The following is a 27,696-nucleotide window of genomic DNA, read 5'->3' as shown; positions in this document are numbered from 1 at the left end:
CCATATGATTATGTATTTATATACATAGCACTGATATTCTTCTGCAGCACTGTACAGCGTACAGTCATGTCACTGACTGTCCTCAGAGGTGCTCACAATCTAATCCTACCATAGTCATAGTGTAATGTCCTACCATATTATTATTATGCATTTATATAGCACTGACTTCTGCAGCACGTTTTCAGAGTACATAGTCATGTCACTGACTGCCCTCAGAGGAGCTCGCAATCTAATCCATGTCTTATGTATGGTGACTAGGAGATGACTTTATAGTAAAGGAGGGGGACTCTATACAAAGTTTTTCTGGGCAGCGGTGTTTCCTGAATTACAATGTTGCTAAGTTCATGTAGATTTGGCATGTCCATGATACATTATGATCACGCCACTGTCCGGTGCATGGTCATGCTCTTTTTTTTTTTCACCACAATCATGGCATATTTGGGCCCCAGGTTGAAATTTCTTTGGTTGGGCCCCAGGGTCCCAGTCCGACCCTGCTGTGGGGGGCTGAAGAAACCCCAGGTTAGAAAAAATAATCCCTCACTTATACCGTATTACATAAGTTTTAAAGTGTACCTTTATCATCCCATCTACATTGCTCTGCCAAAGCACAAGGCAGCAAGTCTAGTTTAAAATCATAGGTCATGTGCAAGTCTTTATTTATTTTTTTTGTTTTAAAGTCCACCTTCTTGCAGGATAAGATTCTTAATTTTAACAAACCGAGAAACAGAAGCTTCGGCATGAACCATGTCAATGCCTGAGATCAGCTTTCAGGGATTTGCTTCCTTTTGACTTGGCAGGGCAGTATATCTCTGCACAGATTGTCATATGGAGTTGGAAAGGATTGTTTTTCCCTTTTGGGGCTAATTGGACCATGCCTTGTAAGGGTTTTTCGCCTTCCTCTGGATCAACAGGGATATGTGCGGGAACAAGCTGGTGTTGTACTTTATTTTTCTGCTTGAACTCGATGGACGGACGTCTTTTCAACCCAAATAACTATGCAACTATGATTATGGTAAAGTTTTAATATAAGCTATATATCTATATACAGTGAATTATAATATTTATGTCTATACAGTGAAATTAAAATACAAATTCCCCAAATTGACAGGTCAGTGCTGACTTAGTCAATACTGTAGTATGCAAACCATTCTTTCACATACGTGGAAATGATTCTCCAGGGAAAGATTAAAACAAGCTACATACAGCTTTTTTTCCTCCAGCCGATAAGATGGATTGTAAAATCAAGCATCAGTTTAGGGGACCCCACAAAATCAGATTAGTGAACCTCTAAACTGTACCAAATAATAAAATGAACAGCGACAAATGCTACAGTTTTGTGCTTTCCTTCCAACTGCCCACATGTTCCCCTGCCCTCTCTATATATCAGGACGCTGCTTGCATGGGGGGGGGGGGGGGGGGGGGGGGAGGTTGGGAACAGCGCGAGTCTGCACAGAAACCATTCTCGACACCATCTGCAACAATTCTCTCTAGTCTAGGTGCCCTTTGAGGCTGTAGCAGGAGTCAAGGGTAGGACTTCCGGCTGTCACTGGAGATCTGCAAACAATGGCATGTACCGTGTATCGACCAGCTGATAATATTCAGCTGGCTCGATCAAGCCGCTCGACCCCCGCCTGCGGACAATGGCAAGGAATCGAGCCGCTGATAAGGAAGCTCCGGCGGGGGCGAGGCAGTAATCGATTCCGCGCAGACACGGCTGGGGTCGATCCGGCGGCTACTCGAGCCGCCACTCGACCAGTGTATGCCCGGATTTTGACAAACACGGTTTCAGGTTTCTTTTAGTTCTTTAGCAGAGCTGGAAAAAGAACACACCCACACACACTGATTCGACACTGCTGCAAACAGCATAATGCCTACTGGTTGAATCAGTTACTGCAGGGGATTACTGTACAAAAAGTTATTCAGGCAGGATGAGGGGAGTTGCTGGGCAATATGAACCAAAATATACGGATTTTTATGGTTTTAAATTAGGCTGAGCATACCAGCTCTTTTTGACATTCGCACCTAGCTACAATCTGAATTGTTTTAACTACTTAAAAAAGGAACTTGACTGAGATCCTGTGCCCTCGCAGCTCCTCAATTGTCCTCCGGTCCCCCCGCTGCAGCTTTCGGCCGACTACCAGTCGGCTCCCGGCAACGCGTCCATTTCTTCGCCTGCCCTGCTGTGAAGCGTGTCATGTGGAGGCGAAGTACGCCTGCATGATGCACTTCACAGCGGGGAAGGCGGAAAAGAGGACGCGTTGTCGGGAGCCGACTGGCAATCGTTCGAAAATAAAACTAAGCCACAGCGAGGAACGGAAGACAATTGAGGAGCTGCGAGTGCACAGGACAGCTGCAGGGGGCTTGGGAAAGCCCAGGTAAGTGAAACTTTTTTTTCATCTCAGAGTTGTTTCCTTTAAGGACTGCAGCCACTTTTTCCATTCAGACCACTGCAGCTTTAATGGTTTATTGCTCGGTCATACAACCTACCACCTAAATGAATTTTACCTCCTTGTCTCGTCACTAATACAGCTTTCTTTTGGTGCTATTTGATTGCCGCTGCGATGTTTAGTTTTTATTATATTCATCAAAAATGACATTGTCAAAAAAATGATTTTTTAATTGTGGTGACATTTTTTAATTAAGAAATTTCTATATACATTTTTGTCTAAATTTATTGTGCTACATTTCTGATCAATAGACAGTCACTTATTGGATTTGTTTTGTTTGGGTAAAAGTTATAGTGTTTACAAACTATGGTGCAAAAGTGAATTTTCCCAGTTTGAAGCATCTCTGGCTTTTCGCCCACCTGTCATGTTTCATGAGGTGCTAGAATTCCAGGATAGTATAAATACCCCCCAAATGGCCCCATTTGGAAGAAGACATCCCAAAGTATTCACTAAGAGGCATGGGGAGTTCATAGAAGATTTTATTTTTTTGTCACAAGTTAGAGGAAAATGACGCTGACAAAAAAAAAAAAAAAAAGTTCCATTTCTGCTAACGACCCCAAAAAATGAAATCTGCCACGGACTCACCATGCCCCTCTCTGAATACTTTGGGGTGTCCACTTTCCAAAATGGGGTCATTTGTGGGGTGTATTTATGGTCCTGGCATTTTGGGGGTGCTAAATTGTAAGCACCCTTGTAAAGCCTAAAGGTGCGCATAGGACTTTGGGCCCCTTAGCGCACCTAGACTGCAAAAAAAAAAAAAAGTGTCACATGTGGTATCGCCGTACTCAGGAGAAATAGTATAATGTGTTTTGGAGTGCATTTTTACACATACCCATGCTGGGTGGGAGAAATATCTCTGTAAATGAGAACTTTTATTTTTCAGACATTTCTCCCACCAAGCATAGGTACGGCGATACCACATGTGACACTTTTTTTTGCAGCCTAGGTGCGCTAAGGGGCCCAAAGTCCTATGAGTACTTTTAGGACTTCACAGGTCATTTTGAGGCATTTGGTATCCAGACTACTCCTCACGGTTTAGGGCCCCTAAAATGCCAGGGCAGTATACGAACCCCACAAGTGACCCTATTTTAGAAAGAAGACACCCCAAGGCATTCCGTTAGGTGTATGGCGAGTTCATAGGAGGTTTTATTTTTTGTCACAAGTTAGCGGAAATTGATTTTTATTGTTTTTTTTTTTCACAGTGTCATTTTCCACTAACTTGTGACAAAAAATAAAGTCTATGAACTCACCATACACCTAATGGAATACCTTGGGGTGTCTTCTTTCTAAAATGGGGTCACTTGTGGGGTTCCTATACTGCCTGGCATTTTAGGGGCCCAAAACATTGAGGAGTAGTCTGGAAACCAAATGCCTCAACATGACTGTTCAGGGGTATAAGCATCTGCAAATTTTGATGACAGGTGGTCTATGTTTGGTGGTCTAATTTTGTGGAACCCGGTCATAAGCAGGGCCACCCTGCTTATGACATCTCTTAGATGTCTTAGAGGCCACCTCTTAGATGACAGGTTGTATTGGCACTGAAGTGCAGGAAGTTCTAAATCGTGACCTGGACATGGCAGCAGAGAACATGGGCATGTGATGTATTGGGTGCGTAGACAATAAGACCGCAATACATTCTTTTTCACTAGACCCATGCTAAGGAGAAGGCCCCAAAAAAATGTTACGTTTGGAAACTTGAAATGGTTTCCACCGAAAAGGCTGGCATGGTAGCTTCTCGGATTGGCGGCTGCGTATTGTGTGGCATAACGGTTGGTCTCAGCCACAATTAAGTTGTATAGATCCACGGTGCAGAACAGATGAAAAAAAGTCTAGGGCCGATCCTAGATTATCTGTCTCCACCTGGACTCCAGACTGGGTGGTGAAAGGGGGCAGTACGGGTGCGGCGGAACCAGGGGATTGCAATTGGGATTGGCCAGCACCTCTGTGGAGACTTATGGGTAGTACGGGCCCGTTTTGCTGGTGGCTGCGACTCGGGTCTTAATACACGTGCCACCGAACCAGTTTCTACTAGCATGCTGGTGCTTGCCACTTCACCAGGGTCTACGGTGATACTGGTGCTAGGTCCAGGAGATACTACGCTGCTGGTACATGCCTCACCAAGAAACTTGGATCAGCACTAGCACCACTCTGCTGCCCTTGAGTCTGATCCTGCGCCACCTGCGGTCCAGTGACATGGGATGTGGTACACCCTGGCTCTAGCCGGGACCTCAACCTCGTCATTGCTATCGGTCAGAGAGCCACTGCTGTTCACCGGTTTGTATTCTGACCCGGATGATTCGTCGGATGAGGCTTCCCAATCGCGCTCACCCCACTGGGCCAGAATCTCAGCGGCCTCTTCAGCAGAATACCCCTTTTTTGCCATGGTGGACTGCTAAATTCAGGGGGTATTCCTCAGACTACCCAGGAAAAAGAGCACCTACCTAGTAAAAGGGAGAACTTGTGAAGTAGAAAGCTGTGGTCACTGAGTTTGCATTGAAAAAAAACAAAACAAAAAAAAAACAAAAAACAAAACTGTACTTTTACAGCGCCACAGCTATTGTACAGTGTTTTTTGCAGTGATCAGACAAATAAATTTTGGCACTGCGGTGGGGCGGGCTGAACGCAACCGCAGGCAAACGATCAGGTCTGATCGGTCAAACACTGCGTTTTTAGTGTATTCTAGTGACCCTAATATAGATCTGACTGCGATCAGTAATGATCACTTACAGATACTATATAGTAGCAATGCTGATTAGCGTCAGTGATGATGCTAATCAGCAACTAATTAGTGACTGCGTTGTGGTGGGCTGGGTGCTAATTGATGCTACTACCCAACAAAGGGCCCTAGCTAAATAACTGGCCTAACTTAACTAGTGATACTAAAATTAAAAAAAAAAGTGACAGTTTTCACTGATCACTGTTTTTAGACTACTAGGATAGTGATGTGGGCGAGTGATCAGAAGCCCGCAGAGGGCAGATTAGGGCCTGATCTGAAGGGTAGAAGTGCTAGGGGGTGAAAAGAGGTGATTGATAGGCGTCTTAAGGGGTGATTAGGAGGGGAGGATAGATGCAATCAATGCACTGGGGAGGTGATCGGGGGGGGGGGGGGGGGGAGGGAGGGGGGGGGTGAGGGTGATCTGAGGGTGTGGGCGTGGGCGGGGTGTTTGGGTGCCCACAAGGGGCAGATTAGGGTCTGATCTGATGGGTAGCAGTGACAGGTGGTGACGGGGTGATTGATGGGTGATCAGTGGGTGATTAGAGGGGAGAACAGATGTAAACAATGCACTTAGGAGGTGATTTGAGGGCGGGTCTCCGGGCGATTTGAGGGTGTGGACAGGTGATCAGGTGCCCTTGCAGGTTAGGGTCCGATCTGATGGGTGGCAGTGACAGGTGGTGACAGGGGTGATTACAGGGGAGAATAGATGTATACAGTACACGGGGGGGGGGGGGGGGGGTGATCAGGAGCCCCCAGGGGGTTGATTAGAGCCTAATCTAAAATATTGCATTGACAGTGACGGAGTGATTGATGGTCGATTGGGGGGGGGTGATTGGGTGCAAACAGTGGTCTGAGGGGGTCCGAGGGGTGCTGTGGGCGATCAGGGGGACAGGATCAGTGTGTGTGGGTGTGTACATACTTAGCTGCCTCCTCCCCCTGGTGGTCGCTCGATCACTGGGACCACCAGGCAAGGAGGCAGCCAGTGTAATACACTTTGTTAGCTTAACAAAATGTATTATACATTTAGTAACGGCGAGATCGGGGTATTTACAACCCGCCGGCGCTGCCAATTGGCCGGCGGGTTGATGCCGTGGGTGGCCGGAGCCTAATGCCAGCGGATGCGCATGATCACCGGGAAATTAGTCCCACAGGTGCCGCCGCCAATCAGCGTTACACAGTCCTGGGGGAGCCACCTTGCCGCCGCCCCATAGGTAGTGGGCGGTCAGCAAGTAGTTAAAAGGATCAAATTACGAAGCGATCTGTGTAGCATCGATTAAATGGTTTTCTCATTTTAAAAGATACCAGAGCCCAACCGTCTAGGATTAAAAAAAAAAAGTTGTGCAGCTTTTGAAATGGGAGAATGGCGCCACGCAGCTTGGAACAAAGGGAGCGGTAAGTAGAAAAAGGACACCCTCCCACCAGCACAACGTGTTTTTTTAATCATAAAACGTTGGGCTCTGGAATCCTTTAAGGTATAATGATCTTTAAGAGATAAAAAACATTGAACATAAACATACTATAAGCTAAAGATTGAGCTTGCTAAACAATATTCTTAAAGATTGAAAAAATGGACGTGAATGCTAAGACAACAGAAGCTGCAATATGGGAACAATCTGGATGGCTATATTTATTGCTCCTGCAAACACACAACAGAATATTTGGAGGACTAAGATATTTATTGTCATTACCTGATCATTTGGCAATCAAGAAAACTGTTTAAACGGTTTCAGGCTAGTCAACAAAAGAATTCCTGATCAATGGAGGACCCTATCAGTTTGATCAAATCATTCATTGATCGAAGATTGCACAACTGCTTACTGGCAACCATTCAGGACACACACACACACACACACACGGTTATGTGGTCCATCACAACACGATTCTGTCAAGCCTTCTGCTGGGAATACAAAATGCGCTTTTTTTTTCTGCTCGATAGATTTTGCCACTCGATTCTCTTATCTTCTGCTCGTTTTTTCTTATCTTTTTCCATTCACTTCTATGAGAAATCGAGCTGTAAAAACGATCGAACATGATCGATCTATCTGTCTGCTGGAAAACCGCATGGTGTATTCCCAGCATTAGGCACAGAACACATTAGCCAAAAAAAAAAAAAAAAAAAAAAAAGCTCCGTTCCCAGAACAGATGCAAATGGGATCCAATGTTGACCTATGCATCCATTCACAACCGTCCGTGCAAACGGATCCATTCCACACGATCCGCTGAATTATTAGCAAGTTTTCTACTGCAGCTATGTTTCTGGACCGCTGAGCCCAGTGAAACGGAAGCTGAAGCACTACATTGGGGGCAATGAGAAATGGAACATTTCTTCACACCAGTGAAGAAACTGACCGTTCTATCCATCAAAATTAAAGGGGAACTGAAGAGAGAGGTATATGGAGGCTGCCATGTTTATTTCCTTTTAAGCAATACCAGTTGCCTGGCAGCCCTGCTGATCCTCGGCCTCTATTAGCCACAGCCAACAAGCATGCAGCAGATCAGGCGTTTCAGACTTCAAAGTCAGATCTGACAAGACTACCTGCATGCTTGTTTCTGGTGTTATTCAGATACTACTGCAGAGAAATAGACCAGCAGGGCTGCCAGGCAACTGGTGTTGATTAAAAGGAAATATGGCAGCCTTCGTATACCGCTTACTTCAGTTCCCCTTTAACTTTACTGGTGGGGGGCTCTGTTGAATCAGAAAAAAAGCAGAGGAAGGCAAATGGATGCGATTGACTGGTACGATCAGATCAGATCCATTTTCACGGATTTGTTCGCCTAACCACAGACTAACTCACTTCTCCAAATTCTTATAAATCCAGACTGTACAAGCTGCTATAAAATATAAGAGGTCTGTGAGTGGGATTTCCCTGTCCGATCTAGAAGCACTTACTGTAAAACCTTTATGCACAGACACTGATCTGCTAACAGAGCCCAAATCACAGGAGTAAATGAAGTTCTTGTATATGTTACGGCCAGAACCCGAAGCCGGTCAGAATGCGAAGTGGCTGCCTCCTGCGGCCAATGTGCGGAACGGGCATGCATATCGGACTTTGGCCGGCCAGAACGCGTAACTTAACGTGGCCGGCAAGTCCTGAAGTTTTGCTCACCGCTCCCCGCCGCCAGCCAGCTGCTCTCATCTCCCCAGGAAGTCTGGCGATCGCTCCTCCCCCCGCTGCCGCTACTCAAACCTCTGATCAGGGCAACCTGAGAGGCGGAGAGCGGCAGCTCACGCGACCCGCAGGACACAAACCTTCAATGCAGAAGTGACATCATTGAACACTTCCGCATATAAAGTGTATAAGTCCGGGCGAGTAGCGTGCGCGCTGCCTCCCTCCGCCTCTGATTGCCCTGCTCGGAGGTCAGAGTAACCCAGCAGACTCCAGCCCAGCAAAGCACCCAAGCTTAAAAGGCACCCAGCACCCCTCCAGCCATGCAGAGCCCCCCCCCCCCCCCCGCAAAGACCCCCTCCCCCCCCAGCCATGCACAGCAAAGCATTTCCAGCCATGCAGAGCCCCCAAGCAAAGACCCCCAGCCATGCATAGTGCCCAGCAAAGCACCCCCCAGCTATGCAAAGCAGCCAGCAAAGACCCCTCCCCCCCCAGCCATGCAACCCCCCCCCCCCTCCAGTCATGCAAAGCACCCAGCAAAGACCCCCAGCCATGCAGAGCCCCCCCCCCCCCCCAGCAAAGACCCCCCCCCAGCCATGCACAGCAAAGCATTTCCAGCCATGCAGAGCCCCCCAGCAAAGACCCCCCAGCCATGCATAGTGCCCAGCAAAGCACCCCCAGCTATGCAAAGCAGCCAGCAAAGATAGGCCATGCAAACCCCCCCTCCAGTCATGCAAAGCACCCAGCCATGCAAAGCGCCACCAGCCATGCACCCCCCCCCCCTCATCTGTGACTAATCACCACTGTAGTTTGACCTCTACCCGGTGTGACTGCCACAGCAGTGCAGTTAATTTAAAAGCACAGGATGTTAAAAATTTGCTCCCAAGAAAGCAGGATGAAGACACCCTGCAAATTTATTGCAGGAATTGTATCACTTTCAGAGCAGAGAGAAGTTCCGAGTGCCATTCATGGTGCTGGACAGGACCCGGGATGTTCTAGGTTTTGTTCGTTTTGGACTTTGGCCGACTGACTTTGGCCATTTCTAGAACTGGCCGGCCAAAGTCAGAAATTCCCAGCATTTTGGACCTTGGCCAATGTCAAATCGGCCGGTTCTAGAAAACGGCCGGCCAATTCTAGAATTGGCCAATTTCTGGTTTGGCCATAACATATACACAAATTACCAAGGTGGCATTCTGCTCTTCAGGTCTATGCATCCATCTATGCAATGGATATTCTATAACCTTTCCTGGACCTTTGCAGTACGAATCTACATCCAGCAGGTGGTGCTGCAGCCCTGACTGGACGTATACTCTACGTCATTGACCGCGCGTCCCCGCCAAACTGATCTCGCCGCTCTGTCCCCGCCACAATTTGCCCGCCCCTGCCATCTCTATGAGGGCAGAGCTCTGAGCAGGTCAGGAGCAGTTTTCATTGGCTCCTGGCCCTGTCATCACTGTAAGCCAATTCCATTGGCTTACATTGATTGACAGGGTCAGAAGCCAATGAAAGCGGCTCCTGACCGGTGCACAGCGCTCTCCTATCATAGAGATGGCAGAGAGAGGAGCCTGCGGCGGGGACAGAATGGGGGATTTTGGCGGCGGTTCGTTGAGAAGCAGCGTTTTACTGTACCAGCAGCCTCTTGTCCTTAAGAGTGCAGAGGCTGCTGGTACAGAAGTGGATATACATGCAGCAAGCATCACCAGGTGCCATCATCCTCCCCGTACACAGCCGTCTGCTGTGCTTCAGCTACGTCCTATGGCTCTGATTGATGTCAGCATCAGAAGATAAAACAGCACAGCAGATGGCTGTGTAAGGAGAGCATGGTGTCACCTATTGGTAGTTGCTGCACTTCAATGAAAATAGTGAGAGGCCTGCAGACCAACTTAGAATGGCACCAGATGCGGACACCATGGGTTAGGGACAAAATAAGTATCCAGGGTCTGGGCTCTTTAACCGGTGCTTAAAGTATTTGACATCAACTATCAAGGCTCTTACAGACAAACAAGCTCTGCAACTGAGTGTCTATACAGGTCTATGAACACATAAGTGCCTAGAAAGGGACAATAATATTTACAAAATTTGCCAACTCAATCTATGGTATTTCAAAGTGAATAGGTGCTAGCAAAAACATAGCTAAAAATATTGCAATGTGCTACCAGGCACTACAAAGTAGTAATCCATGCCTTTTTATTCAGCACTAACACAAAGTTACATAGTTATTTGGGTTGGGGGGGGGGGGGGGGGGGGGAGTGAAAAAAAAATATACGTCCATCGAGTTCAACCAGAAAAAGTACAACACCATCCTGCTCCCTCACATATCCCTGTTGGAAGGCGAACAGACCCTTACAAGGCATGGTCCAATTAGCCCAAGAGGAATCCGGCCACATACAGCAGAGCTAGTCTAGATGGAAGGCCAGCAGCTAGCACTTGAGGGAGTAAAGCCATGCAAGCTAGACTTATGCCTTGACAACTTATTTTAGCAGACAGAATACTGGCAGGAGATAAATGCTCATCAGCTCAGCCAAGCTAAGTGCAACCACAAATTTCTATACTAGAGAGTTTGTCGGTGAGATGCTAATACGGTAATTCTGGCTCACACGTAAACTGTATGTAGATTGGAGTTGGGCCAATCACAGAAAGTCCTTTCAATGGCCCACTACCCCCAAGCTGCATGCTTTTAGAATCTAAATTTGCATGATAGCTAAAATGACTAGCATCTCACTGACCATCTCTTCAAGAGATTAGAAAAAAAAAGTCATCTAAAATCGGTTTATGCGCAACAGGAATTCTCATGAGCTGGATGGAGTAAAATCAGACAGACCATGGAACCCACTAAAAAGCGCAAAGCGCTATCACAATCGCTAGTGATTCGTGAAAGCATTTTGCAAGCGATTTTGGGAACATTTTTCCTGCTCCCTAAACAATTCCTTAGAAGGAAACGCTCCAAAATGCTGCATGTCCTGCGACTGCCTTAATCGCAATCGCGCTACTGGAATCGGTCCCATCCATTTACATTGTCAGAACGTTTAGGGAAATCGCTAGTGATTGAAAGCGCTCCCTAACTGCTCAAGGGTTCAGGCCTTAGAAGATGTGAGGTACCACTCATTAGCTTTTGAATCGGATTAGTCCTGTGCAAAGTTCTGATTTTGCAATATCAAATTTCTGCTGATCACAGAACAAAACCTGTCTAGTGAAATTTAAAGGACTGTAGAGAGAACAATATGGAGGCTGCCATATTTCCTTTTAAAAAATACCTGGCAATCCTGCTGGTTTATTTGGCTGCAGTAGTGTCTGGAACACACCAGAAACAAGCATGCAGCTAATCTTGTCAGATCTGACAATGTCGGAAACATCTGATCTGCTGCATGCTTGTTCAAGGCCTATGGTTAAAAGTATTAGAGAGAGGGATCAGCATGATAGCTAGATATAGTTTCTGAGGCTGCGTCCGCGGGAGGGATTTTTTGAATTAAAGATTTTGTAGCCTTTGTAGCTAGCACTAGGCTAGCTACCATCGTCCCCCAAGTCCCCCCGCACCCTTCTGACCCCCCCCCGATCGCCGCCGCTATACGTTACCTAGCTGCTATCCCGCGACAGCCGCAGACTCCCCAATGAGCTTCAGTCATCGCTATGACGACGATCGGACAGGACGTCTGACGTCATGCGTAATCCCGATCCTCCCTCTATAGCGAAGCCTGGAGCTGATTGGAGAGGCTGCGCCATCGCGGGATCAGGGGGGGGGGGGGGTGTACGTACAACGGCGGCAATCAAAAAAAGAACGGAGGGACTTGGGGGACAATGGTAGCTAGCGAAGTGCTAGCTAAAAAGGCTACAACAATTTTCATTTAAAAAAATCCCTCCCGGGGCAGAGAAATCCTCTGTGGCGGCTACCCCAAGGGTAGCTCGGGGTTACCGCCAGGGACGTTTAAAGAAAATAAATATGGCAGCCTCCATATTCTTCTCACTACAGTTGTCCTTTAAGATCAATGAGTCAATCAAAGTCAAATTTAACCCAATGTCCTAAAAAAATAGAAGAAAACATTTAGGTGGAGGACACAAGGCTGATAAGGCTTTAGTGCTGAGAAGATAAGAGGGTCATTACTTTGTTTTGCAGCTGAATATGAAGCAGATTTTACACCCAATTGGCATGGCTCCTGCTTAGAATTAAGTCTTAAAACTACAGATCCTGAACTGAAAACAAAAATAAGAGAATCTGCTCTAGGTTACTAATATTCTATTTACCATTAGTACTACACATACAATTCATGACCTCATACATTCACTTTCAGTTCAGATTTGCGTTAAGCCTGTACACACCATAATATCACAATATTTTAGCCTTCAGTTGGCAGACCATCCAACAGCCAATCTACCAATTGTAGACTAGCCTACAGTGCAGGGCCTATTGCCTTGTCTCAGCAGATAAAATTTGGCCAAAATAGTGAAGGAGTTTACCTATTCACTCCTAAGCAAATATATAAAATCTATGATGACAGACGACCAAGACGCCACCAGTGACACGAGTCATCACTTCTGCTGCCGATTGCTACATGAAAAGGTGAGCTTATTTTTTTGGCCAGTACTAATTTTAAAATACAAGACAGCACCATGAATAGAGAGAATTACACTGAAACTTCAAAAACAAGTACATGTTGAGCTTGTTTAAAACTATTAAATATACCGCATATACAGGATGCCAGTTGCTCATCGGTGACATTGCTGATTATTTTCTGGCCATTCTTTAAGCCCTGTTTTGCTGAAATGTCTAACCCATCTTCAAGTGACGCATCTTGTAAAGGACTTTTACAGTAAGGATGGTCTAGTAGTTTTGTATTAAATACATCCGAATTGCTGTTTTCATCCAGTTCCATGTGGCAGGAATCCTCACCATTTTCCATCCCTTCTGTACTGTCCTGAAAGTCAGCATTTTCACTTGTACATGGCTTTATTTTATCAGGTGCTAGAAGCATCATATTAATATCCTGATCTCCCTGTACATCGCCATCCTCCTGGGAAGATATAGACACCTCTTTTTCGGTTAAAAGCATACACATATCATCCGGGTAACTATTAATCACAGGAACGTCACTTATTTTTTTATGTAGAGGGTCCCCAGCACTCCACTGAGCACCCATGCAAAGTAGTGGCTGCTGGCTGTCTTTTAGTATTGTTCTGTGTAAAGTCACATTTGAAAACGGAGTCTCTACTCTCTGCAGTTTAACTGTCTCCTCTCGTAGACAGGCGTTTGCTGTGCATGGTTGTATTTCACATAAGATTCCCGATGTGTTATTGTTCATATCGTAGGACCTGCTTACCGTCTTGATGGGTAGTCTGATATTAAGTTTGAAATACGAAAATACTGTTTCAAATTTGTTTTTGATATTGTTTCGGCACTTCCAAAATCGTTTGTAAAGCCACAGCCACAAGTCCAGTATTTTAAGGCTTTTTCTTGCACCAAGCTTGCGAGAGTGTAATCTATTACGGCCTGTAAACGGAGAGGGTTTTCTAGGCATCATAAGCAAATTACAGCATTTCCGCAACCAAAAAATTCCAAACGATTTTTTCCTCAATGCTAGTCTTTTGCAGCGTTTCTTAGCAAGAGAATGGTGACATTCCTTCTGCTTGAATCTCCTAAAGCCCTTCTTTGTTGATGAGGCAGCACTCTTGTTATAAATAAATCTACTTCTTAAATCATACTTTAAGCTAGCTTCCTTTTTGGTTCTCAGAACTTTGCCGGTGCGAGTTTCTGCATCAGATGCACACTTAAAAGATTTTCTATTGCGTTTAAGATTTCTTCTAAAGACCTTTTTTGCAGATTGTGTTGGGGGCGGTCCTGCAGTTTTCTTTCTGGTTTTTAACTTTCTGCTATTTCTATTTTTCAGAGAATTTGTCTTCAAGAGTTGCTTTTTAATCTTTTTCACGGAAGTGCTTCCAATGCGCCGGCCTTGGCCAACTGTATTCAAGCGCCTTTTTGATAACTTTCTGGGCAAAAAAACATTTTGCCTTTTAATAAGAACACTAAACTTTCCACATAGTGACCATGATCTAGACCAGTCCAGAAACTGACCTCTTCTATGCAGGAACTTTCTATTTGCTCTCATTTTCCATCTTGAATCGGAGGATATCCTAAGATAAAAGAAAACAAACAAACCTTACTTTAGAAAAAAAAAAATGCAGTAATTTCCAAATCTTTGCAACATTACAATGCTTCTAATCAGGTCACCTGAAGAGATGAGTGAAAAGCAGACAAAAATGTGTATATTACTTATATGAAATAGCACCCAATTTGCTCTGGGACTTTCTATATCTTACTGGGCATCAGCGGCTTGATTGATAAGATCCAACCTGTCCGATCCCCGTGGCGGATCAATACCGCGGTCGATCCCTGCGGGCGGACAATAGAAAAAAAAGGAAGCGCTGATAAAAAGCGCCTGCAGGGACGAGCGGGAATCAATCCGCGCGCACGAGCGGTGACCCTCTGGCATCAAGCCGCTAGCTCGATACGGCGCATAAATGAACCATGTATGCCCAGCATAAAAAAAAAAAAAAAAAAAAAAAAAAACAACTTTCTCTTGCTTAGATACAAAACGGGAACCTCTGTCATGTCTTCGTTCTCCAAGCTCTGATTGAGGCTGGTTTTACACTTGATAATTTGCGTTACGATGCTCCTGCCGCATTCAACCACAACTCAAAAAAAAAAAAGCCAATCATAGGACCCTGTGGCAAAGTGTGCTGACAGGATCATATGCATAATGCTGCCCCCCATTCAGTGACTTACTGCCTGCTGGACAGGAAGTATGTCACCAGGATTCCCATCAGCCCGCTCATGTACGACTCTCAGGCATTTACACTTACTGCATCACCACAGACTCATTATGACCAGCACCGTACGTTAAGCGTAGTGCTTGTGGCAACGTGCAGCTGCCCTTCCATCGGCCTATGATACTACTGGTGCACCGCATTGGACCACAATAAATGTGAAGGTCTCCATAGACTTTCATTGCTTTTGTGTCCCCTTGTGGTAAAATAGGGAAACAGAATGCAGGTTTAACCTGCAAGTGTAACAGGGGAGATTTTTCTCAGTGAGAACAGAAGTGAGGAAAACAAACAAACAAACAAACAAAAAAGCAAAGTATTGAGCCAGTAAATCAAACCAGGGGAAAAATCCTTTACATCATAGCTTCTTAAAATGGTACCTGCATTCAAAAAAAATAATTAAAATAATTGGAACAGTATTTTGTAAACTAAACATTGCTGCCCAGACATATATGAAGGACTGTGACAGAGCAACTATTAAGACTATTATCTGAAAGCAAGAACAGGCAAGAAGCATGATGTCAACCACTTCAAATCATTGATGCAAAAAGCACTTATACTGGGTACACACTGAGGTTTTCTGGTCGATTTACTGTCAGATCGATTATATATCCAACATGTTCGATTTGCTTTCCGATTGATTTCCGAGCATTTTCCGATCGATTCCCTATTAAAATGCACAGAAATCGATCGAAAAGCATATCGGACATGTTGGAAATAATTGATCTGACAGTAAATGGAGCAGAAAATCTCATAGTGTGTACCCAGCATTAAGTTGCATTTGGAATTCAAGAATAGACCAAGTAGTTTGTGAACAAGTTTCTTGCTGGCTTGAAAAAGCTAGCTATATAAACCACAGAAACTGAGGGTCTAAGTGTACAAAGTCTGGAGACTCTGCCACTAAAACTGTAGGAATTGTAACAGGTGACATTTTCCTACTGAAATCAATGGGGGAAATCTGATTAATAAACTGGGCAGGAGATTCAAAAATCAAAACCTTCCACTGTAGTCAGCCAGTAACAAAGGACCTAATGCACAATAGATTTGTAATTTTGCCAGACACAGGTACTGTATGGCAATTTTGCCAGTCCTAACTCCAGGGAAGCACTCCCCATTACTCTAACACTGCGTTATGCAAGTAATGCGCATGGTGGTGAGTAATAAGCAGTGCTCCCTTGGCGTTAGGACCAGCGAAATTGCCGTTTAAAGTTACCAGTCTTTCATGCACCAGGCTCAAAATGTGCAAAGTTTGGTGATCCTGGTGTTAACAGTATGAGAATGGCAACACGTTTTCACTTATCCACTGATAAACAATTGGAGGAATCGGATTGCCAGTTGGCTCCATCCACAATTCATAATCTTGATTAGCAGCTACCCAGTGATAAACTGTATGAAATTAGGGGAGCCTTGCTTTCAATCGTTTGATTTCAAAAATAATATTTTAGTAAGGAAATGTAGACAGCAACCATTTTCAGATTTTTAAAGCTCTGGGCACTTTATCAAACCTTGAATCACAGTCAACCAGTGACTAACTCTGCTAAGTTTTAGGGCACTGCCATCTGGCAACAGTTTACATATCCTTGAAAGTCAACCGATGAAATGTAATTGACTGTTGAAGGGCCATCCTACTTTTACTAATCTTGAACTGCAGTCACCCAATGACCAACTTTTGAAAGTTTGTGAAACAGCTGTCTTTTATGCAGCACAATTGTCAAACAGCTTTTGTTGTGAAACAAGTTGAAACAACAACAACATTTTTGCTATTGTTCAAAGAGCTGATAAGTCTGATAAGTCGTCAATCCAACAGTTGGATTGACGTCTTATCAGCTGTTTGAACAATAGCAAAACACTTTTTTAGTGGTTTCAACTTGTTTCACAACAAAAGCTGTATGGGGCTTAACAGACAAGTTTGGCAGATAGTTGGTAGGTATGTATGAACCTTAACCTCCTGACGACCAGCTAACGCCGATTGGCGTAAACTGGTTGTCTGCGGGTTTCCATGGAAACGGCCATTCCATGTCAGTTAACGGAGGGTGTCTCCATGAACTGCCTGCGAGCCTCCGATCGCGGCTCGCAGGCGAAATGTAAACACGCGGGGAAGAAATCCCCGGTGTTTACACTGTACGGCGCTGCAGATGTGCCGTAAAGGAGATCGGCGATCCCCGGCCTCTGATAGGCCGGGGATCGCCGCGGTCTGATAGGCTGAAGCCTATCAGAGGCGGTACAGGATGTATCGCCGTCCTGTACTGCCCACAGAGCCAGGGAGGGGGAGGGAAGGAGAGGGAGGGGGGGGGGAATAGTGCTGTGGAGGGGGGCTTTGAGGAGCCCCCCCGCAGGCACAGCAGAGCGGCGGTGATCAGACCCCCCCCCTCAGCAGGACATCCCCCTAGTGGGGGAAAAAAAAAAAAGGGGGGGGGGATGAAGTCTGATCGCCCTGCCTGCAATACGATCTGTGCTGGGGGCTGAAGAGCCCACCCAGCTCAGATCAATGGGAAATCGCTTGGTCGGCAAGTGGTTAAGATTAGCAGGAGTTGTACTTTACTGATTCAAAGTCAAATCCTGAAATATGATTGAGAAAGTGAATGGAGCCAACAACAACCAAACCCAGCCTCCCAGTGATTGACTGCACATTAATAGTGTGAGAACCGCAGAATCTTTCCCCCATTTAAAAAAAGTCAATGGGTAAAATAATTGGCTGTTGGTAGGCCTACAATTGTTGATCACCCACCAGATTTTGCTTATTTTTCCAGATTGACCCAAAGGATGAGCGACCGAAGGCAAAAATGCAGTTTTGCATCAGGCACAGGCTGTGGACGGATGGGTTAGCTCACCAATGTCACCGCCTCTAGATGCTGCACTCAACCCTGTGCACCTTCCTCCTGAGACGTCCTTCTTCAGAGGGAAGTATGTGGAGGATGAAGAGCCTCATGGAGCACAGTGAGCACATAAGTGAGTTGCACCTTCCTGCCGTGTTCTACATATACAAGTGCTCCCTTGAGCTGCTTGTAGGGTTTTAATTGTCCTCTGAAATAATTTTCAGATATAGGTGGCAGCAGGGTGTTCCACTCTATGAAGAGTGGAAAACGAGCAAACAGCACCATACCTTGAAAGCTTCCTTTTAGAGTTTAACAAGGAACAGTTAGGGCTCGTTCACACTAGGGGCATTTTTGCCCTTTTTTCGAGCACAAACAATTTTTCAAAATCGCCCCCAAAACGCTTGTGCAATGAATCTCTACGAGAAGGTTTATATCAGCGTATTGTGCCCACTTTGCAGAGCGGTGCCCAGGGCTGTGGAGTCGGTACAAATATCCACCGACTCAGACTCCTCAGTTTAGGATTCCACCGACTCCTAATTTGCATATTACAATCTTGTTGATTGAAAGTATGTAACATGAAATTCATCTCTTAACTGCCAATGTTTAGGAATTTTAAAATGCACACACTCCGCCGCCGGGAGCGTACTACACCTGCGCAGCACTATTGGGCAGGTCGTAGTGTGCATGCACACACTCCGCCGCTGGGAGCGTACTACACCTGTGCAGCACTATTGCGCAGGTGCAGAATGCACCTGGCTGTAGGAGCGGAACGTGGCCGGACTGCGCTGACTGGCTGAATTACCTGGACTCATAGCAGAAGATCCAGGTGGCGGAGGACGACAGCGAGGGACTGATTAGCCTGAAGGGGGCTGGAAGAAGCCCCAGGTATGTATGAAAAAAAAAAAATTAAAAAGGTTTCATCCTTCTCAGGTACCCTTTAATTCATAGTCGCCAAATCAAATTTTAACATATCAAATTGTTTGATTTCATGAGCAAAGGGAGTGCGTACATTTGCATAAACCAGCATCAGCGCAGAATTATTTGCATCTCATTGACTATCTCTATTAGTGACACGGCTACACATCAGGCTTTATACTTACAGCATAGGTATAGGGGTGTGTGTGTGTGTGCGTGTGCGTGTGCACATCATATATACAGTCACAATCAGATATGTATATCTGACTTACAAAATACGGGGACTGCTTTTGCAGCACAAGTAACTATTTTTTGATTGATTTATTGTTTTCCTGGTCAAAGAGTTCTCTTCCTGACCTGCATAAGGGAGTGAATGAAAAAACCGCTCAGGAAAGGCACAACAAAAGCGCAGTGTAGCGCCGGGAGGGGGGGGGGGGGGGAAAGAACCAATGCACAAAAGCAAAACTCTTGCGTTTTTAAGTGTGAATGAGACCTTATTTTAGATTTCCATTCTAATCAATCAGGAACAATTGCTTCAATCGAGGAAAATCTGGTGAAAAACAGAAACACCTTCCTAGAGATTGCTCAAAATTCTAATAGCAGAACAGCATTTTGTGTGAATTATTACAGAAAACACTTCGAGGCAGAAAAGAGTTGGTGTTTTGCAACTCCATTTTTCAAACTGGTCATATTACTATGGTCTGTGCCCATACGTGGTCTTGTGCCCGCATAACCAAACAATGCTTGGCTTACAAACCAAGTGAAATTTTTAGTTTTGCAAAGAAATAACTGAATTTAGGCATTCCCCAGCACTTTGTTTATAAGAGGTCTGCAAGTCACAGAACTAAAAATACTCTAAATAGTCATGTCTCCTAGCAATTAAGGTTGGCCATGTTAATTATTATGTGTGCCAGAAGTGCCTAACAGCATTACACGGGCATTTTCTTAGCATCAGAACAAAAGGTGGCCATGTATATATTGCAGCATATTTGATCACTGAAATAATTGACAGCAAGGTGGTGCACCATAGGGGTTAAGGCTGGATTTCCAGAGAGGCTACAGAATGCTGAGTGCAGTACCCAGACGCTGCCACCTCTGTAGCACACACCAACCCAGTGCATAATACATGGCGTGTAATAATTAGAGTGATAGATAGTGCACTTGAATCAGAGTCAGGCAAAAACAGTGCTGAAAATTTGGGCGCACCAGGTGCCGCCATAGGCCATGATGTGAATCTTACGGCTATAGCAACGCTGAGTCAGTAATTTGGGGCGCCGTCAAGACGGCACCCAAATTACAAGAAAAACTGCGTAATTTAGGTGCCAGCAATAGCTAGCAGCCAAATTATGTCTTACCCCAGAGTATCAGAAAGCTGGAGGTAGAACAGTAATTAGCACCACTGGGACTTATGCATGAACACGGTAAGCCATAAGGCTTCACCTTGCGCCTTAAAAGGAAACCAATATGGCAGCCTCTATATACCTCTCACTACAGTTCTCCTTTAATTACATGTACGCCTTAAATTTAGCTTGTCTTCAGATCACAACTGGACCCACTATTTCCAGGCACTATTCCACCGTATTGCAGCAATGGCCTACATGCCTTCACATTCACAGCTTAAATATACAAACACATCAATCGTTTGATGGCCAAAATGATTGTTCAGCTCATCAGTTTGATGCCCGTAAAGGCATTTCCATCCTCTGCAAACAATGAGCAATCAGCTGAGCACCTTTAGTTGCTTTGTCCACAGAGCCTTCTTCCTCCTCCATACAGGACAGTACATACCACTTGTTGGAGCTGAACATGCATGATCTGTGACTGCTACACACAACTGAATCATGAATATTGTTTTCTGCCATCAACAACCAGATGTCTGTATGCAACTTCATTTTTGAGTTAATTTATCTTGTCTCATGAGAGCTTACCTACACTTTTTTTTATTTTCATTTTTTATTGTATTCCAAATATGTTGACCCTCGTACTAAATTGTGGACGTAAAATTGGCCAGTCAAAAAATTGGATGTGCATATTCAGCCTTAAAGGGATACTCAAATCAAAAAAAAAAAAATAAAAAATAAAAAATATTTTTACTCAACTGGGGCATCGCTCAGTCCCCTGAAGCTGTATGGTGGGTGCCCTCGCAGCCTCGCTCCAATCCTCCTGTCCCCGCCGGCGGCTACTTCCGGGTTCGTCGACAGCCGCCGACAGGCTGGGAACGCGAGTGATTCTCTGCGTTCCCAGCCGCTATATCACCCTCTATGCTGCTATAGCGTATAGGATATATGCTATAGCAGCATAGAGGGTCGCGTTCCCAGCCTGTTGGCAGCTGTCGACGAACCCGGAAGTAGCCGCCGGCGGGGACAGGAGGATGGGAGCGAGGCTGCGAGGGCACCATACAGCTTCAGGGGGCTGAGGGATGCACCAAGTGAGCAAAAATCTTTTTTTATTTTTACTTAACCTCCCTGGCGTTCTGATTCCCCAGGATTTCCGTGCAAAGTGGTTCAATTAATTTCCAATAATTTTCAACCTTTTTTTTTCCAATCAATTTTTTAAAAATATTGAATTCAATACAGGTTATTGTATTGAATTCAACTTAAAAAAAAAAAGGTTTGCAGTGAGATGTTGACGCTGTGTGACCCTGGTGTCATCAACGCCGATCTGCGTGGGACATGTCATCGCTGAGGGAGAAGCAAAATCCGTACACGGACATGGAAGGCGGCACTGGGGAAGCTATCAGAGGTACGTGACGAGGGATCAGCACGCCAATGGTGAGTATAAGACCCAGATGTGAAGGCAGGTGTATAGGGAGCCACATGTAGCCAGGTGTCAGGGTAGTCAGGAGTGTAGCCAGATGTCAGGGTAGCCAGATGTCAGGATAGTCAGGAGTGTAGCCAGATGTCAGGGTAGTCAGGAGTGTAGCCAGATGTCAGGGTAGCCAGATGTCAGGGTAGCCAGGAGTGTAGCCAGTTATGGGTAGCCAAGTGTGTAGCCAGTTATAGGGTGCCAGGTGTAGCCAGGTATATAGGGGGAGCCAGGTATATAGGGTGCCAGGTATATAGGGTGCCAGGTATATAGGGTGCCAGGTATATAGGGTGCCAGGTGTCCCCTCCCTCCCGATCTCCCCCCCTCGATCCTCACTTTTGGGCTGGGGGATCCCCCTCTGCAGGTGGGGGTTCCCCCTTCTGTGCGGGGTATTTTGGGCTGGGGGATCCCCCTCTGCGGGTGGGGGTTCCCCCTTCTGTGCAGGGTATTGTGGGATGGGGGATCCCCCTCTGCGGGCGGGGGGATCCCCCCTCTGTGCAGCGTGCGGGTGGCCTCTACCCCTCCCCCCCCATCCTCGCTTCCCCCCCCTTCCTTCCCTGTCTAAGGCCACATACAGACATCAGACCATAGTCTTTGGAAAATGAAAGATCACAGACCAATCTTACCACCCTTCCTGTAGTATAAGAGCCATACTCTACACAGTCTTTTCTATGGAGCTGAACTCCACATCAGGAAAAAATCTTTGCAAGATGCTGCACACACAGATTCTGTACAGACACAAAAGATCAGTATCTGCAAAAGATCTGTCCCTGCCAAAAATCCATTCCTGCAAATTGCAATGATAGTCTATGAGATCTGCAGATCATCATACACACATGATTTAACTGACATTCATCTGCAGATCTGAAAATCCATCCTGGTGGATCTGATCTGCAGATGAATGTCAGTTAAATCCTGTGTGTATGATGATCTGCAGATCTCATAGACTATCATTGCAATTTGCAGGAATGGATTTTTGGCAGGGACAGATCTTTTGCAGATACTGATCTTTTGTGTCTGTACAGAATCTGTGTGTGCAGCATCTTGCAAAGATTTTTTCCTGATGTGGAGTTCAGCTCCATAGAAAAGACTGTGTAGAGTATGGCTCTTATACTACAGGAAGGGTGGTAAGATTGGTCTGTGATCTTTCATTTTCCAAAGACTATGGTCTGATGTCTGTATGTGGCCTAAGCCCTTTGAGCAAATAGAACTACTCACCCAGGGGCCCTCTCCAGCGCAGCACTTCTTCCTCCATCGCAAAGTCCCGTCTGTTTACAGTTACGAGACTTGGTGACGTCACCAAGTCTCGTAATGTAACTGTAAACAGACGGGACTTTGCGATGGAGGAAGAAGTGCTGCGCTGGAGAGGGCCCCTGGGTGAGTAGTTCTATTTGCTCAAAGGGCTTAGACAGGGAAGGGGGTGGGGGGGAAGCAAGGATGGGGGGGGGGGTAGAGGCCACCCACATGCCGCACAGAAGGGGGATCCCCCCACCCGCAGAGAGGGATCCCCCAGCCCAAAATACCCCGCACAGAAGGGGGATCCCCCACCCGCAGAGGGGGATCCCCCAGCCCAAAATACCCCGCACAGAAGGGGGATCCCCCCACCCGCAGAGGGGGATCCGCCAGCTCAAAATACCCCGCACAGAAGGGGGATACCCCCACCCGCAGAGGGGGATTCCCCCATCCCAAAATACCCCGCACAGAAGGGGGATCCCCCACCCGCAGAGGGGGATCCCCCATCCCAAAATACCCCGCACAGAAGGGGGATCCCCCTGCTGCCCTAGCACATTCTCTCCCTAGGGATTCCCTAGGGAGAAGCATGCAGCAGCCTTCAGAGGCTGCTGCAGCGCTGCTGATCACAGCGTGAGAGGGGAAAGTGCAGGACGAGCTGAGCTCGTCCAGAACATTTCCAGCAAGTTTTCTTTGGACGACCTCAGCTCGTCCAGAACGCTAGGCAGGTTAAGTATCCCTTTAAGACCCATACACACATTAGATGGATGTCGCTCAGTGGGGATCAGTACCCATCCCCTTGGTTAACATTGCTGGGCTGAGGCAGTACAGATACCTCGCTAGCCGCTGGGCAGAGGTCTGACTGAGCAGCACAGGAGTGACGTCAAGCACCAGCAGGGTGAGTGGTGAGAACTCAGCACTCTCGGCCAAATCGATCTGCCTAACAGATTGTTGGCAGGGCGTTGAGAGCCGTTGTACGCACGCTGAATTCTCGGCAGAGGCAATTATTATCAGCCACCCTGGCAGAGTTATCTAGCATGTGTACAGGCCTTTGATGCTGGCTCACACTGCAAGTGATTACTGACAGTTTTTAAGTACTGCAAAGCTTTAGCAAAATAGTCATGTGAATTCTACTGTTCTCAGTTAGGGTAGTTCACACTACAAGCGTGGTGCTGGTGTGCTTTTCCAAAATTCCTGCTATAAGCATATTGAGGACACCAACTCACGATTTCACATCCAGTGCAGTCAATGAAAAAAAAATTACCATTTGCAACAGTTAACTTTCTAGCAAGAGCCAGTCAACATCTGCTGAAAGTTAGCACTCACTTTTTTCAGTGCATCAAGTGTGAATGAGCTTTAAAAGGGACCCTGAGAAGACCTGTTACAAGCAAATCTGAACTTACCTGGGGCTTCCTCCAACCCCCTGTAGACCACAAGGTACCTCAGCATCCTCTGGGTCCCATCAGTGGCCCCGTTAGTGCAGCGATTTCAGCTGAAGTCATGAGCCACTGCACCTGCACGACCCGACGAGAACTGCATATGCACAGAAGGCTTACACTGATGGGCGCATGATCGAGTTGGGTGTGCAGCCGGGGCGCATAGGTGCAGTGGCTCATGACTTCACCCGAAGTCGCCACACTAACTGGGCCATCCTCGGGACCTAGAGGACGCCGTGGAACCTCGCGTCTGTTCAGGGTCCATTTAACAAGCCAGGGCAGTTGTCAGTTTGCTAAAAGACCTACCACCAGACTGCAACAGTACAACAATCCTGGGGTATGTTTGTTGCAGCAAAATTAGCACAGGCAATATTCATGATTTGCATGCAATTTTTTAAATATGTATAGCATTAACCAGTTAGTGCTCAGAAGAGAGGGTACTTTAAGTTCTAAGGTTCTGTATAATAATAACATTTTTTTTTTTTTTTTAAAAAGAAGGATTTAGATAGGCTGATACACATTTCAGCACTAGTCTACTTTTGGGGGACCAGCAGGAAACCTCATAGGGAACTGTTCTCCAATCACAGCACCCTATATAGCACAAAGCGTTGTGACTGGCCAAATAGGGTGGCTGTAGTTTGCTACAACCTATCAGAAACCCAGTTTTTCAAGAGGGTGCTGTCCATCCAATCTTAATAGCAGAATTTACCTATAAGGTTGCCTGCTGGGTTCCCTAAACTAGACTTGCACTCAGAATTCTGGACGCTTGTATGGTTGAGTTGAGCCAGCGAGAAAGTCTGCTAACATGACTCGGTGGGCGGTACCCTCTTGAATTGCTAGGCTTCAGATGATTTGTAGTAATAATACGCCCACACTATTCACCCAATTAGAATGCTTCATATTGTAGACATTGCTGTGATTAGAGAACTGCTCCCTATAGACATTCAGACTAACTCACCGATCCCATACTAGCTCTGAATTTTGCATAAGTTATCAAATTTGGAATAAATTATTAGTAAATTACTTTTAATTAAGCGGTCAGTTAAATCATTAGCTTCCAAACCTGATTAGCCTTGTACACAATTATGGTACAGCTAATTCTGGTTTCTATAGATTTGAGTGTTCAAAATAAAAACACTAGTCATATAGTTTCCCCCCCCCTCCCCCCCCCCATTGTTGCTCACAATAGGTTATGCTAAACAATAATCATCATTATATCTAATTTTCTTAGAATCATGAATGGAGAGCAAGGATTTTATGCACATTTACTTGCTTCATAATGTAAGTCAACACAATTTACAAAGATGTATCATGCATTTTGGTTCTGTTTACCTCGGCCAAGCAAGCTAGGAGCTTTCCCCCTGACATAGTAACAACAGGTACAGGATCCAGGCCCGGCAAGAATAAAAGCCCATACAGCTGCACAGATGAGGACGTATCAGCACTTAGCTGCCAGGGATCAGCAGAGGGCAGGCCCATACAGCAGCAGCTTACTGGAGGCCGGAGAACAGCCGTACAATTACGTTCATACGAGCTCTGGAAGTCCCACCACCCCAGCAATGGCTGCCCGGCGCTGCATGCGAACTCCTGACTGCGAGAAGAACAATGAAGAAGCAGTATTACAGACAGTATCAAAACTGCTTCACTCTCACAGCGCTCCCACTAATAACACTGGCTTCCTCCTGGCCCAAAACACAGCTCGACGCCTTCCGTACGGTTCACCACAAGGGACAAACAAGCTGCCCTATGCGCTACACAGCCGTAATAAGACACGTGACCGCTTGCGCTGTGGCCCAGGGCTGTCCCTGCCGGAGAGGAGGCGGAGTGAATATGCACGTGGTGAAGTGACGTAGGCTTGTGTAATGGGGATTTGTGTGTACTTTGCGTGTTGTGTGATGTCTTCCGTACATGGCTAGCTGCAAAGTAGTTCAGTTATACCAAACCTGTCCTCAGCTTTCCAACCTCCCAGTCCGACACTAAAATTATGGGCATCTGGATAGTTAGGGTCGCTTTTCAACATATTACTATGGAAAACAAAAGTTTGCTTTCTTAAAACAAAGAATTTGCGATAATTCAGGTTGGAGTGAGCTCTGAGATGTCTACCAGTGCATCACTGCTGAATATATGCACATTAACCATTGATAATTTGCCATATAGCCATATTAATCCATGCCATGCACTGATGAGGATCAACCAATCTGAAACAGTCTGTATGCATGTTGGATTATTATGGCTCTGTAGAGATTACCAAAATGACACATCATTACAATAATACAATACAATACAATAACATTTGTAAAGCGCTTTTCTCCCATAGGACTCAAAGCGCATAGTTGTGTCCAGGGCCGGCCTTTGACCTGTGCGACCGGAGCGGTCGCACAGGGCGCCGGCTTCCAGGTAGGCGCCATACGCGCAGGTCATCTGGCCGCATCTACCTGTTTTGCGGCTGGGCGCCGGGTCTGTGACGTCACGTAACGTCCACGATCTGGCTGCGGCTTGCGGGCGGGTACGAGTAGCCGTGCTACGCCCCCTGGTGCCGCTGGGGGTGATGGGGGCGAAGTCCAGGAAGCGACTGGCGGCTGCTACTGCCTCTATCTTGAAGTGAGACAGTAGCGCCCTGGACCGGAGCTGCGCATAGGCAGCCAGCACATCTGCATTCAGTGACGGAGCGAGAGACACTGTGTGACACTCCTCCTGGTCCTGGACTGGCCATCTTCTTCTGGTACACTATGACTGCACAGTTAGTGAAGGGGGGGGGGGGGAGATGATATGGGAATCTGCTTTTATCTACTTTTATCTACACTAAGGGATCTGCCAGTGAAGGGGTTATGCCTACATACAGGGGGGGGGGGGGGGAATCTGCTCTTATCTACTTTTATCTACACTAAGGATCTGCCAATGAGGGGTTTATGCCTATACAGGGGTGGGGAACTGCTCTTATCTACACTAAAGGGGATCTACCAATGCTAAAAGGGGGAAATGTCTATGTGGGGGGGGGGGGGAAGGAAGGGGGCAAGGAATCTGCTTATCTACACTAAAAGGGGATCTACCCAATGCTAAAAGGGGGAAATGTCTATGTGGGGGGGGGGGGGGGGAGGAAGGGGGCAAGGAATCTGCTTATCTACACTAAAAGGGGATCTACCCAATGCTAAAGGTTGGGTATAACTATACACGCTAAAGAGGAGGGGGGTGCAATCTGCCCAGATACACTTAAAGGAATTATCAAGTTTAAAATGCTGCCCCCTAATATACTTACCCGGGGGCTTCCTCCAGCCCCTTGCAGCCGACATGTCCCACGCCACATCTTTGCTCGCAGCTGCCAGCCAGGGGTCCCGCTGTCTCCTCTAGTGCACTTGCGGAAGCGCCACCATCAATCAAGCCACTTTTTCAACAACTATTAAAGAGACTCTG

General features: G+C 46.3%; 1 protein-coding gene across 1 annotated transcript in view; it reads right to left on the bottom strand.

Moving 5' to 3' along the window:
* Window positions 1-26,031, bottom strand: part of SENP5 (SUMO specific peptidase 5) — a 60,598-nt gene extending 34,567 nt beyond the window's left edge. Inside the window, exons 1-2 of the mRNA XM_068281116.1 lie at window positions 25,618-26,031; window positions 12,949-14,393 (exon numbers count right to left, since the gene is read on the bottom strand). Coding sequence (XP_068137217.1) covers window positions 12,949-14,368 — 1,420 coding nt within the window. The 5' untranslated portion in view covers window positions 14,369-14,393; window positions 25,618-26,031. The remainder of the gene's footprint in view (window positions 1-12,948; window positions 14,394-25,617) is intronic.
* Window positions 26,032-27,696: the final 1,665 nt, after the last annotated feature.

The sequence above is a fragment of the Hyperolius riggenbachi genome, chromosome 4 (assembly GCF_040937935.1).
Source record: "Hyperolius riggenbachi isolate aHypRig1 chromosome 4, aHypRig1.pri, whole genome shotgun sequence".
NCBI classification, from domain to species: Eukaryota; Metazoa; Chordata; class Amphibia; order Anura; family Hyperoliidae; genus Hyperolius; species Hyperolius riggenbachi.
This window is presented reverse-complemented; position numbering and strand designations above follow the sequence as displayed.